We start from the raw sequence: 13852 nt of genomic DNA on the forward strand, positions 1-13852 counted from the left end.
CGCGAAGGATTAACGGGACCCCAAACCTTCCCAAAGACGTTTCTGCCTGCGCGCTTGGATGGCATTCCGCTGTGAAAAGCGCGCCATTTGTTTTGTTTTCGCACTTGATCCAATGGGAGAGAGGAAGGGAACTGTGGAGCACGCTTTTTCACGCGAATGCGCTTTCAAGAACGAAACCGAAACAAGGTAACGCATATAGTCATATAATCCAAAGTACCTAAACTTTAGCATTTATTATTACAAAAAAAATATTTTAATTACAATGTACAATTGTGAATATAGCTGTGTTTGTATGTAGACTAATTTTTAAATATTAACAATGAGAAGCTGCATTGGGTGCGTGCGTATGTGTGATCACCTTGTGTGCGTGTAGTCGGTTTGCTTCTTAGCTGTGTGTGTGATGTGTTTGTCGAGTCGTCGGCTCAGTGGGCGTGAATGTGTGGTTTTGCGGGACGCTACGGGCTGCTTGTTCCTGTTCCATTCATTGACTGTGGTCGCATATTGACTCTTAATCAGCTGTTTTTTTTTTTTCTTTCGGTTTTGTGTATTGCGCGAACAGTTGCTGCTTCTGTTTCGTCTTCTTTCCCCCCACCACTTCCAGCATGCCCATCTAAATGCAGTGATTGACATGTGTTGTGTATTGCGCTTTTTGCATCTTGTGTCGGAAATGCGACCAGAGACACTGTTAACTATACTTGCGGTGTTAATGTGCTCCTTACCAGTGTACTCCAACATGTTTATTCTTCGCGCCGTCTAATGTTGGAAAATTTGCCGTACTTTGCCGACTATGCGGAGTGTTTTATTCTCAATTTGATAAATTTCTAGCTGGTGCCGCAAATTCGTGTGTTTTCAGGTTTTGATTTCCTCGTTACACTCAAGCATTGGCCAATAATGTGGTTACAAGTGCATGTATAAATGTAAAATTTGTTACTGAAACTGCGCGAGTGATGAAAACTGATTTTTGTTGAGGCTTGCTTAACCAAGTTTGTGTGTGATATGTTAAACTATGAAATACTTGGCGTATAAGTTTAGCACCTGAGTTTGCATGAAGTTGAAGTTTGTCGTTCTTGCAACATTATAATGTTTGATTTAGTGCACAAATCTAGCATTTCAGTTTGCTTGAAGATTAAGTTGTTTATTCTTGGAAACTGCATTAGCTGTTCTTTTACTACTATTTTTTATTCGTGTGCTACTGGTGTTTGCAGCTGTTCTAATGTCATGAGCTCGTATGTATTTCAGCAAGGAAACAAAACAAAATGAGATGTCTCTGAAAGCATGCAAACGGGCATTCACATATCGTAAACCATCCACTACTTTGTGGTGGTCATCAGAAGTTAGAATTTCGTAAACTTACTGCGGCATTGTAACCATTCGGGTGTAGTGATAAATGCAATTTCTCGTCCTTTGTGGTAATGCATCTTGTGCAACAGACATAGCTTTGCATTAATAAAATTACTGCTGAAATTTTAAGCAAGGTATTAGAAATGCTAACAGAAAGAGTTGCTGAGAGAATGTGTTTCAGAGTAGCCTTAAAATAAACCTACTGCAAACAACAGTCTTGGAAGTTGAGCAAGTTATCGTCGTTCATGAGTACTGGAGTAATAATTACTTGTGGCATGTATTTCACTATTGATCTCTACTTTGTTCTTAGTGTTGCACTAAACCCACTGTGTATTTGATGCTAGCTTTGCCAGTGTTGCACTAAATTCACACCCTTGCCATTCGCTTCTGATAGTACAGTCACAGGATTTTAATGAGAAAAGGAATGCCACACTAAGCTAGAAAGTCTAGTCTAGTGAATGTAGACTGACTAGCCCTTGAAAGATGGAAACAAAAGATGATGCATACTAAACAAGCATTCCCCTTTATTTAGTATACCAACAGATCATTTTAAAACAAGAGTTCAGTTGACTCTTCTCTCAGGCACACTATTTTATTTATCTCCTTGATGCAGAAATGAAGGTCGCTGCATGGCTGTGTCAGTATTGTGACTACCCGTGCCCTACCAAGCATCACCTGGTTCTTCACGAGGCACGTCATTCAGATGAGCACAAAGACAGGTAACGGAAGAACTTGGCGCCATTTCAATGACATGAACTTGGGAAGAGGAGGTAGCGTGGCTGCTTACTAATCCAAATTTCATTAACAATTTACAAAGCTTGCGAACATGGCAACTGTGTGTCTATGCCTGGTAGTAAGGTATGGGTTTTTTTGGGCATGGAACGAAGTCGGAAACAGATGTTGGTTATGGTGGTCACATTTCTTAGTTCAATGCTACTTGTGTTTAAACAAATTCAGGGGATGCTATTCTATTGCTTTCTATTGGAGACCTTGTTCACAAGCTTTCATGTTGTTCTTTTTGTTTTTTGCCCCGCCACGGTGGTCTAGTAGCTAAGGTACTCGGCTGCTGACCAGCTGGTCGCGGGATCGAATCCCGGCTGCGGCGGCTGCATATCCAATTGAGGCGGAAATGTTGTAGGCCCGTGTGCTAAGATCTGGGTGCACGTTAAGGAACCCCAGGTGGTCGAAATTTCCGGAGCCCTCCACTACGGCGTCACTCATGATCATATGGTGGTTTTGAGACGTTAAACCCCACATATCAATCAATGTGCTTTTTGTTTGTTTGTTGAAGACCTCTATTTTTTTTTTACTTTCTCCGGTATAAGTGTTCCTTTTGATATTCTTAGGCGATTATTTTTAAATCAGTCTTTTTGCAAGAAGGTGACAGAAAGAACAATCTCGCCTATGTTCTTTGATACCTCGTGTATGCTATTCGAAAATCCATGCAACTAGGCATCTTGTAAGTAAGTGAAACATTGCCTACTCACCCTGTGTGCTTGATTGATAGCAGATTAGAAAAGGTGATCAAACGTATTTGGCTACACAGCATTCCACAGTGGTAAAATATTTTCACAGTGAGAGCATTTCACTGTTGCAAGTTTTTTCTGCTCTGCATATGACACATCGTACCTCTGTGTCTACAATAATTGTCCAATCACTGTGTAATGTCACTGTTTTCAATTGTATAAAATTCCGCAGATAGGGAAAGTGAATGAAATTGGTCTGCTTCTTTATGTTGGCCAGGAAGAATTAGTCCAACGTGTTTCATAATTATATCTGTCCACTTTTATTAACTTGCAAACTGTATGCCTGTTTACAATGCGTGACAGGAACTTTCCTTTTGCTGATCCCCATGCAGCCAGTTGTATCATGTTGCGCAAGTCTGCCATGAACTCAACTTTATCTGCAGTATAAATATTTCTTGTGTGTGTGTGTGTTTCTACTTGTCTTGTCACCTGTTGCCCCATTCATAAACCACCGTCATGAAAGTCTCAACGAGTACAGATAAATAACGTCACTGCTTTCCTTTTCATGTGTGCAGGATCGACAGACAACTCGCGTGGCGTCATTCGGGCATGGTGGTTCGCTGGAACCCGGAGCGCTCGTTTCGGTGCACTTTGTGCGGCAGGGGCTTCAACCAGAAGATGAACCTTGCTCGTCACATGCAGCGGCACACTGGCGAGAAGCCACACCAGTGCCACCTGTGCTCCAAGCGCTTCAACCAGAAATGCAACCTCGAGCGACACATACGCAGCCACACAGGCGAACGTCCTTTCCACTGCACCTTCTGCCCCAAGAGCTTCAACTCCAAGTCCAACCTAAATCGTCACGTAGCGTGCCACGAGGTTTGTACCCCCAAAATGACTGTCATTGGAAATACGACTGAGATGGTTATCGTCCCCGACTTCAATGTTTGAAACCACGTGCAATGAAGAAGTTTACGAGTGGATCTGCTGTTTTCGCCTCATAATGTGATTGAGTTTGTACAGACGTCACATTCATTTTTAAACCATGCAAATGGCTTTCAGTACATGCAGTTCCATCGAGTGATTCCTGTTGGAATTACTGGTATGATTGCATAGGTTCACATCATCTAGTCAAAGGTCTTGCAGCAAGTGTACATAAGCCAACCAATAATTTCACTAGTTACCACAAGAGTATTTTGGAGGTGTTGTAGACCACACATTTGCTCACTGTTATAAATATCTGCTTCTCCCCAAAAGTTCCCAAGCCATGACAAGAAAACTACAGTTGAGTTTTCACTGTACAGTATGGTTCGTCTCACTACCACACATTTTGGGTAGCAAGAAGGTGTTAACCATCCTTGCATAGAATCCGCATGATGCGTGTTTCTCATGTGAGCCCTGCCATGTGACTTGCAGCAGCTCTTGTCAGGTCTGCGGGGGCACAAGTCGCAGTCTAGGAACTACTTGAGGAGGCTGTACATTTCATGTGATGTTGTGCGTTCCAAGTTTATGTGGCCAGTAGGCTAATGCTACTAGTGAGATCTGGAGTGTCACTTGTTCACATTGATCATTGTGTGGAGGACTAAGACTGTCTAGTTGCCGTATTCAAGGAGTTGCTTGAAATCTGTGGAATAGCATTCATAGCAAGCTTAATGCAAGCTGGCAAGTGTGCTCAGCAAAGCGACGAATTTGTTGATCAAACCAGCTACTACAGGTACGAAAAAGAGTTTCAGACATGAGAATTGATAGACGGTATTTCACTGACAACAAGTTTGCTTTTATTTAGTCTGGAACGACTGGCCACATATCTGGATCTCACAGTAGTATGCTCATTACCACAGCTCATCTGCTAAGCTGAGACAAGCAAGACATCCAAAAAATTTCGAAGCTGCAAGGCTATAATATATCATGCATTGCATTACTTGTGACAATGCACAGGAGCTGGGATATGAAATTAAAATGTTCTCCCATAACTTCTGTTTAACTCTGTTGCAAGTATGCATGAATTATCAGAGTTTGTACTTATAACAACTTCATGAGAGTTTTAGTCACTTCCATTGAACTTGTCTTTCTTTTTGTTTTTTACGACTTTTTGTTCTCATGTAATGTCATAAACTATGTAGAGCATTATATTTTTTATGAGTTTCGAAGCTCTGTTCGAAGTAAAAACAGAGTCAAAGTGATACAAGCTGGTCATTTTTTGTCAAGTATGTTAAAAATACGAAGCTGTAGCTTCATGCCTTTTCATTAAGCCCAGGCCAAATGAGGTTTGTTGCTTTTGCCTTTAATTTCTATTTTGGCAGGGTTTTGTACAGACATGCAGTTTGATACTCAGCCCTAGCTGTATATGTGCGGAAGTTTCATGAACATTGTTGCTTTGTTGCACTACCTTTGTCAAGGGAAATTCTAAAGAAAACAAGAGCCCACGACATTCTCCAAAGCATTTCGTACCACTGCAATATAGCCTGTTCCAAAAAATTTAGAATTGTATGTCCTACAACAAAGTTAAAGTTAGCAAGTATAAATTAATATTCTCTGCATGTTTTTTAGTATTTTTGTAACCTGCTCACTATACTTACATGATCTTGGAATCTGTTAGTAACTGCATTTATCAACATAAATTTGTTTCGCAGCATCAGTGCAATATCGCCTTGCCTGACAGTCTCGAGTGCAATTCTTTCAATGAAACTTATTGGCACAAAAGTGCTGTGTCAAGTTCACACTTTTTATGTGCTGAGTTGTGGTAGTACTGTCTATAAGCTTGTACATATTTTGCAGCACTTAGTAAATTGGTGCTTTGCTAATGTTCATGTGTATTCTGTTTTGGGTACAGTTCTTTGTTATGAAAAGTGTCCTTGTTCTGGAATTTATTTGTTGTTTCTAATTATTTGAGTTTATTTTAGTTCATAATGTAACACAAGGTTGTGATATGTGGTCTTCAAGGCTATAGCTGTCATACAGCATACTGGTCAAGAGTATAGTCAAATTCTGTTTGCATTTTGTTCATTTATTGTAACAAAAATGTCTTATACTGCATTTTTGTTGTTATTTATAGCAACTTTGCTTAGTTGTACTTTATTTGTTTCTGTCTGGGGGGTTGGTTGCCATTTTCATATTTATTGATGTTGTTCTCATTACTGAGATGTTCAGAATTTTTTCTTAGAGTTGAGAGTAGCTGTCATGTTTTTCCGCTTTTTGTTGGTGTTTGTTATTAGAGGTTGCATTGAACTTTCTGGTAAAAATTTCTAGTAACCCTTGTGCCACATAGGATTTATGCGTTAATTACTGGTTGAGTACTTATTGTATTTGGCATTAGTATATATATATTTTTTTGAGAACTAGTGCATGTGTGCGTACATGCTTGCTGAAAAGTAATTGCTAGCACACTGCTTAAGCGTTCCTTTTTTTTTCAGCACACTGGTGTATGAATTAATACATATACAACATTTATATTTTTCACTGTGCAAGTGCTTTAAAATTTGTCAAAAAAATAAATGTATTTGTGGTGGCCCAGTTTGCTTATGTGTTGCTAATCCAGCCAGAGTTGCTTTTTATTAAAAGGCAGAAATTTTGGTTGCATTGTGTGTGATGAGTTTAGATCAAACAACTTTATTGAGTACCCTGCGAATTGGGGAAATATAGGCCCGAATCTCAACTATAATGCAAAGACATCAAAATAATTTTAAATTAAACAAAGGAGGTTTTCTTGAGGAAAAAAAAAAGTGATAGGTAGTAGGAAATGTCTGAAGCCTGCTTGCTACATTGCATATGGCTTTGAGAAAAGTATGACAAATCTTTTCAGCTGAATTAGACAATGTATTGCACAACATATTACAGATGAACCACAATTATCACAGCAGGAGTGATTATATTGCTGACCAGTGTTTTGGCAGGTTCCGTAGCTGATGAGAACTCGTAAATAATGCTGAAAGTTGCACAGGTAAAGCACAAGACTCCACATGGTACCGCGTCTTCTGAATTTCCTGTAATAAGTGGAAATTTACATCCAGTATCTGGATATAACAGAACGAGTGGATATTATGCAAACAAGGAAAAACAGCAGCTCAGGTGCGCTAGATGACCTCTCGAGATGTTTCCAAGCCACAAAAAGTAACTCGCAGCCTTGCAGAAAGTCTGAAACTAGACTATGCAAAACGACGGCATAGTTAAAACCAACCTTCGCCGAAAATCGAAGCTGATTTCGGTTTCTCGAATGCTCGGAAACAATCTTTTCAATCCGGTCAAAGCCGCGAAGTTAGCCAAGTTACCGGCAAACATGGCGGCAAAGTTTGTTGTCTGATTGATGCCTGATTGAAGTGGGCAGAAAAAAAAAGTGCGTGGCGAGAGTCGTTTAACTTCCTAAATATGGAAAGCACGCCACCGACTGTTCGACGTGGCCTTGTGCCTCTTCAAGAGTACCTGTTGCAGGGTAGTATTATGGACGGCGCCTGCGAAGTGCTTCTCCACAGGCTTCGAGGACTCTGTGACAACTCGGATTCGCCGATCGAATCGTTTCACGACTACGAAATGGTCTTTCAGATAAGTCAGTGCCCTCTCGGTCTTGCATGTGTAAAAACGCGACAAGTATCTTGGAACGCCGCGCCTGTTTGAGTGGGAACTATGGACCAAAACTCCGAAAAACTGCATGTCCCACGGTGCACTTCCTTTTGCGATCGTGCTCGATAGAACTCGAACTTCATGGCCGCGATTAACTCAGTCACACAAGCAGCGGCTAGGGGGCAATCGCAGTCGAGAAGTTAGATTCAGGACGGCCCTAGTTGGGTGGAAAGAAAATGGTCATGTCACAATAATGCAAGCGGTTCTCGAAAAAGAGTGGCACTTGGTTTCGCCTTTTTCCGATAACTGATTGCGCCGTACACCTTGTACTATCCCGTAAAACGAGATCGTACCTGCTAAATGCTTCTCGATTGTGTTTTCTTAGCATGTGTGAATGTATCTAAAATCTGTTAATTCTTTACACGCGATTAGTAGAATCGCAAAGGAGAGGACAACTGTGCTCGAAATGGCGGGTGGTTGTCCTATATTCAATGCAGTTATATGATGCGCCGACTTCATAATCTTCGCAGGAGGTCCTACGGGAACACCGCTGTCCGTGAGAGCAAGACAGTCACTCGATAGTCCCCAGATGCCATGGTAGGCATGGCAACTTTGTCTGCGGTTTCTTTAGCGGACTAGTTCCTTTCTTTGTATCTCACAAAATGACTGCGCGAGAAAACAAACTCACTCCTCATTTTATTCGCGACAAGGTCAACCAACCGTCAGTACAATGCCTCTTGCACGTTTGACATGCCAGATTCTAAACGAAGAGAACGGAAGACCCTGAACAGCGCGTGGAAACGCACATTTTTCTTTCCAGGCACCTTCGCTACCTGGGGCAACCAGAAGTTGGCGACAAAAGCAGGCACACCGTTGTGAGAAGCTGTATAGATGTCAGTACATCTAACAACGTTGTGAGCTTTCTCAATGAGATGGGCTTCCGGTAAGCTGCCATTTTTATTTGTAATTACAACGGCATATATACAGACACAAAAGGGGGAAAAGCTGGTGTAAGTGATAGCCTGTGCTGCTCCACTCAAAAGTAGGGCTGCACAATCTACCACTTAAGCAATGTTATATCCAAATGCATGTCCTCCTAAGTAAGCAAATTAGTAGTAAGATTTAATTGGCAAGAATTCATTGTAGAGCTTGTATTCCAACACAGGAAACTTGTACTTTTGGTACAATCTTATTGATCCTCTTGTTCTTTTTTTTTTTTTTTTTCAGGTTAGATTTTGAATTTGTATTGAAAGGGCACATGTTCCAAAAAGGACGCATGAAGGTCATCGTTGCTAAGGTTTTTCGGGTAAGATATACCAGTTGAATACGATTGCTGTTAGCAGAGAAGTTTCTGCTTTCAGCTTGTTGCTATTTTTTCTTAATCACCTACCAATTTTTTTATGTGGAACAAGCATTGAGAACTTATATCGGAGGCAATAATATTAAAGTTATGTAGAGCACCGCTATAAAAAGGAGCACACAGTCTGCATTTTACACTATTAAATTGCTTTTCTTCCATTGGTGAAATGAAAAAGTGGTTGACTCATAATGTTGAAAATGCCATAGCAACATCTGTGGCCAATTAGAGGTCCACAAAAGTTGGCTGTACACTAATTTGGTAAGTTGAGACAGTTGAAACACTTTTTGGAGTACCCATGAAATTAATTCACTGGAAAAGGGTATTGCCTCAAAAAATCAACGCTGCAAAAATTTTAAGAATCTGTTCAGTAGGAGCGGAGTTACAAAAATTTGTCACACGCTGCAATCGCACTCTCTCTTCTCTCGTTCCGACAAAAGCACTGAACGCTAAGCTGGGAGGAATGGGAGGGGCAAACCAAAAATGGCACGCGTGCCTCCCGTCCTTGAGCACTTTTTTCTTTTTTTTTTTCTTCGAATGCCCGGGTTTTTCAGTGTGATTGTGCGCGCACGCGTAGACAAGTAGCGGCCTCCCGCGGTGATCTCTCTAACGACTGAGCGCACCATGTTCAAATCAGCCAATGGCTGATAGATGGGCTTACTACGAGTGATTTTTGGACTTATTCCGTGATTTGTTGAGAGAAAAGAAAGCAATTTTTAGCTGACTTTGATAATTCATTGTGAATTCCATGCCACATGCTACGTTATAACAATTGGCTCGCGTGTTGTCAGGAGCCTCTACTACCGATCGGCAACGTTTTCTGGCCATGCTCAAAAAGTGTTGCAGGGCCCCTTTTAGTTCATTATCGTTTCTCCATGTAGCCACCGTCGAAAAGTGAGTGCTGTGGCAAAGATTCAAACCCGCATTTTTCACACTACGCTGCAGGATATCATAGCCTGCATTTTGCCAAGAATGGTAACGACAGATGACCAAACCGCTCTTCGAGTGTCAATACGCGCAAGCACACAGTAGCTAGCTATGTTTGAGCTCTTATTTGAACAGGTATTGTTTGTGAATAAATGTTTTTCATGAATGTGACAGTTATGCAGGCACTTCATTGTCTGTCGTGCAGTTGCTATTGCTGCATGCTCAATGCCGACATTCTCATTGTTTTTCCCACAGCTTGTTCAGCAAGGAAACCCCGAGAGCATTGAGCCGGTCTCGAATTCCCACATCATTGAGCTAAGTGTTATAGCCCCTGCAGGGCAGGTGAGAAGACTAAACTTTTGTCTTACCATGTATATTCATCTTTTCATTGCAATTAACTGTATTGTTGTCAATTTGCATTTCTCTTTGATGGATTAAAACTTGAATTGTGTAGCTTTCATACCTAGAGGTGCCAAAGTTAATGCTATAAAAAACAAACGGGTCACGCAGTATTTGTTGCTGTTTCTGTAGATACATGCATTGATGTTGCTGGCTTCTGTACTGTTGAATTACTGCTAGCATGATGAAAAGCTGGGTGCTCATTTACTCGTATATACTGCTTATTTCTGTGAGCACCTCACAAGTATTGTGTGACATAGAGTTTCCTACAATACTTACTAGAAGGAACTCTGGCGTTAGTGTATATGGGAGCTGCAACGCACGTTGCTTCAACGAGCATAGGAACGATGGGTAGTGCACAAATTTGCCTAGTCTTCTGTTCTTCTGGCTTCGTTGGCTTAATGTGGCCTGGAGCCGCTCTGTCACGGAAGGAGAATCGGCAAATGTTCTGCAGTTGCATTTCACCACCTTAACCATTTAGGCTCACCAATTCGAATGGGCTCGCGAGGTTCACAAGGGTCGGTTCTTTTATATGAAACGAAACCAGAACACGGAAATAAACAAAGCCACAGGCGTGTTCGAAGCTCGCAAGCACGAAGGCTAAGAAAATTTGTGTGGTACCCATCATTTCCATGGTAACTGAACGATGGATGCAGAGTCCCTTCTTGGTAATTTGAGGAGACTCTAAGATAGATGCAACATTATGGTAAAGTTATGGGTCTTTACAGCTCCATAATTAGGAACCTGATCACCTTGCCACTTATCTTTAGGAAATCACGATGTCCTGTTTTTGTCTTGTGATGTGTAGCATTTACAAGTATTTATAGTGTGCTTTCAAAAAAATAATTCTTTCTTGATAGTGCACTGCTTGTTCATAGTATTTTTTTCATCATTGTTGTTTTCGCTTTACAGTTCGTAGTGAGGATTGCCAAAACAAGCCTGGCACACGTTTTTTTTTATGTACATTCGCATACCATTTGCATGTCTGAGCAGCTACAGCAATGTTCCTATGATGTCCGATATATTTTCAATCTGCCACCACAATACAGTTACGAAATTTTTCTCAGCAAGCTTCTTTCTGTGGACCAGCAAAAGCCATATATCTGTTTATGACATGGTGGGGCTTAGAATTAACATTTTCCTTTGTCACACACAGCAGATTATTGCTCACACTGTCTTGCCAGCAGACATTTATTACGCATGGTTACTTCTTGCAGGAGTCATTGGGCGACGAGATGAAGGCCTTTGCAGAACAGCTGAAACCGTATCCTTTGATTTGAATGTGATCATGTTGGGCTTGTTTGGCTCCCGCTCTCTTAAAAGGACACTAGAGCTAGAAGTTAATCAAAATTTGCATGTGCTCTGCTGTAATAAAAAACGTGAGGGAGGAGAGCTGTCAGTTTTGTTAAACAATGAGTGTAAGAGCAGCAGCACATAAATTGTTTAAATTTCGATAGGAAGGTCATTGTGCAAGGTGTTATCCTGAATTGGCTGACAGACAGACTCTGACAGCGCCTTGACTTGCATTCATTCAGTAAGCACCTCCCTTCAAAACATTGGAAGCACAATTTGTTTTCGTGAGCACAAAATAGTGTACCGACTTGATAACATAAGCTGTTTGTGTTTGTGCATGTTCAACTTGCTGAGTCACTGTAATTTTCTCCCACAATGGTGGCTTACAATCTACAGTGTCGAACACTAATGATGTAGCAGCTTTGGTTCTTAATTGCAGAACAATGAAAACTTTTTAGGTGATAAGAATTAATCAGAAGCACTTCCCCTCTAGCCTATCAAGAATTACAATCATCACACGTGACCTAGGTTAGAAATTTAAGTCATCTTTTATAACCAACAGTAACTGCATCTCATTATACTACTCACTAATTTGATTTTGTTAACCAGGGAATATGGTATTTCCATAGCTCAATTGTTATAACTTCATTAATTAGAATATTTAATTGTCACCAAGGGTCTTGACTGTGAAGTTTAGCACTCAGTGGAAAAGGAAAGTGAAATTAGAGCACTGTTTTCTGTTGTCACCTTCCTGACTGACAGCTCAGTCTTGTGGAGCTGGAGAAGATTGACCACACCAGACTTCAGCATATTTAATCTCGGTGATGCCTGAGGCCCACAGCCATTCTCATTACCCTGTACATAAACTTTCATGCGCATAATAAACTCTTTTTCATATTGTTTGCTGAGCTCGACTTTCTATGACGTCTTCTAGTAGAATTTGTTGGCCTCCAGGCCTGACATTCGAACGTTAAGTGTCATAGAAATAGTTATTGCAGCAGTCATGGAAGACAATAACATGATATACGCACAAATGTGCATCTAAATTATGGCCTAGTTGAGAATCGGTAAGTAAGCATTTGTGGGCCATAGCTGCCACAAAATGCCTTTGTCTCATCAGCCCAAGTGAAGTTTGAAAGTGAACAAGTGACTGTGTTGCAGCATGCCCAGCTCCGGTTATTCATTTTTGTCCGCCTGCTAAAGCAGTGCAAAAATTTGCATTGGTTGGTGACCTGCACTTGTGAACATAGACTTCCAGAATAGCAGCACATTTCTTTCTCTTTTAGTAGTACAGGCAGCGCAGTCACCTTGCATTAAATTTTGAAGAAAACACAATATCGAAACAAGGCAGGTCTCGTTGCAGTTTTTATTGCATACCATGGCAATGAGATACTTTTACATCAAAAGTTTTCCAAAGTGTTTGTAACTTTAGCTTGTCTCTTGCAAAACATCTGCTAGGGATGCATTTTCCATCAACCACATATATGTACTGCACATGTAGCAGGCAATTCCCTGTTCCCCTTGTTATGATATATATATGCTACATATTTAATGGGCTATTTCACAACATATCCACTTAGTAAACAATGTCAGAACAGACCCGAACATAACCTCAAAACCAGTGAGTTTGTCAAAAGGAGAAAAGTATCGGTGACTTTATACTAGCTTCAATGACTAAAAAAGCAAAGTTTTGGTAATGCCAGAAAGCTCTTTTATACTGTCTCAAAACACAGTACTCCAATATTCCGCAATATACAACTGTTGTTGCCAACACTGCTGTCCGCCTTTGTTAGTATTTCAGCACCACCCACAAGCAACATGGTCTACAAGTAATGTGCCAAAAAAAATTTTGCTCACAGCACGCACGTGTCAAACCAATACTGCACAATTCGGCAGACAGTGCTTTGGTCAGTAATATAGGGTCACATATGTCAACAAATTAAAAACATGTAATAACAGCCACTTGCTACAAATAGGGGTACTTAAAATATTATTCACTAGATAGGCCTCTGCTGTTACAGTCATGTTACTGTTACTCATGTTAGGAATGTAGTACGCAATTGTAGTATAATCGGTAAATGAAACATACTTCAGTGCTCCTTAATTCACATACTACATGATTCAGAGGTGGGAAGAGTGCAAGCATTACCATACTGATTTACTGACTCGAGCTCTTAAGAAAGTGCACTTCACTGCAGTGTGCGCTGCCAAACTGAAGTCTGCAATGAGCTCAAGGTTTCAGTTAGGGTGGCAAGACACCTGCAAGCAACATGCTGCTTCACCCAGTAGCAGCAAGTTGCCATGCTTCTTGCAATTACCCCTCAACTTTGTACATGACAGAAAAAAAAAAAGACTGGCTCGGTTTATGAAGTTCGAAGTGAAGCCAACAGAAAATTCGGAGCCCTTCCCCTTATCTCCTAAGAAAATGAGGGCAAGCGTATATTGTGTGTGCTTGACTTCCTGCTTTTTATGGTATTGCACAATGCCAGTTCTCCAAGGGCTTTTCTTCCCG

At 40.9% G+C, this 13852-nt stretch overlaps 2 protein-coding genes across 4 annotated transcripts; both read left to right on the forward strand.

Moving 5' to 3' along the window:
• The first annotated feature begins 373 nt into the window (after positions 1 to 373).
• Positions 374 to 6386, forward strand: LOC119169283 (uncharacterized). 3 transcript variants are annotated; one of them, XM_075879454.1, is made up of 3 exons: positions 374 to 723; positions 1955 to 2060; positions 3383 to 6386. In XM_075879454.1, the coding sequence occupies exons 2-3, from the start codon at positions 1957 to 1959 to the stop codon at positions 3756 to 3758; spliced, it is 480 nt and encodes a 159-aa protein (XP_075735569.1). In that variant the 5' UTR covers positions 374 to 723; positions 1955 to 1956; the 3' UTR covers positions 3759 to 6386. The 3 variants fall into 3 exon arrangements, with proteins under 3 accessions (XP_075735569.1, XP_075735573.1, XP_075735564.1); XM_075879458.1 differs by having other exon boundaries at positions 374 to 637; XM_075879449.1 differs by having other exon boundaries at positions 374 to 2060.
• Positions 6387 to 7061: 675 nt separating this feature from the next.
• Positions 7062 to 12242, forward strand: MED18 (mediator complex subunit 18). The gene is made up of 7 exons (XM_037421189.2): positions 7062 to 7350; positions 7895 to 7961; positions 8185 to 8307; positions 8592 to 8670; positions 9904 to 9990; positions 11265 to 11311; positions 12108 to 12242. The coding sequence occupies exons 1-7, from the start codon at positions 7173 to 7175 to the stop codon at positions 12154 to 12156; spliced, it is 630 nt and encodes a 209-aa protein (XP_037277086.1). The 5' UTR covers positions 7062 to 7172; the 3' UTR covers positions 12157 to 12242.
• Positions 12243 to 13852: the final 1610 nt, after the last annotated feature.

The sequence above is a fragment of the Rhipicephalus microplus genome, chromosome 2 (assembly GCF_043290135.1).
Source record: "Rhipicephalus microplus isolate Deutch F79 chromosome 2, USDA_Rmic, whole genome shotgun sequence".
Taxonomy (NCBI): domain Eukaryota; kingdom Metazoa; phylum Arthropoda; class Arachnida; order Ixodida; family Ixodidae; genus Rhipicephalus; species Rhipicephalus microplus.

Bases quoted from the DNA above. Each gene is read 5' to 3' on its own strand.
- LOC119169283 (XM_075879449.1), top strand. From the start codon at position 1,957: ATGAAGGTCGCTGCATGGCTGTGTCAGTATTGTGACTACCCGTGCCCT. The intron at 2,061-3,382 runs GTAACGGAAGAA...TCATGTGTGCAG, and splicing joins TCAGATGAGCACAAAGACAG to GATCGACAGACAACTCGCGT.
- MED18 (XM_037421189.2), top strand. From the start codon at position 7,173: ATGGAAAGCACGCCACCGACTGTTCGACGTGGCCTTGTGCCTCTTCAA. The intron at 7,962-8,184 runs GTAGGCATGGCA...TTTTCTTTCCAG, and splicing joins GATAGTCCCCAGATGCCATG to GCACCTTCGCTACCTGGGGC. The intron at 8,671-9,903 runs GTAAGATATACC...TTTTTCCCACAG, and splicing joins TCGTTGCTAAGGTTTTTCGG to CTTGTTCAGCAAGGAAACCC.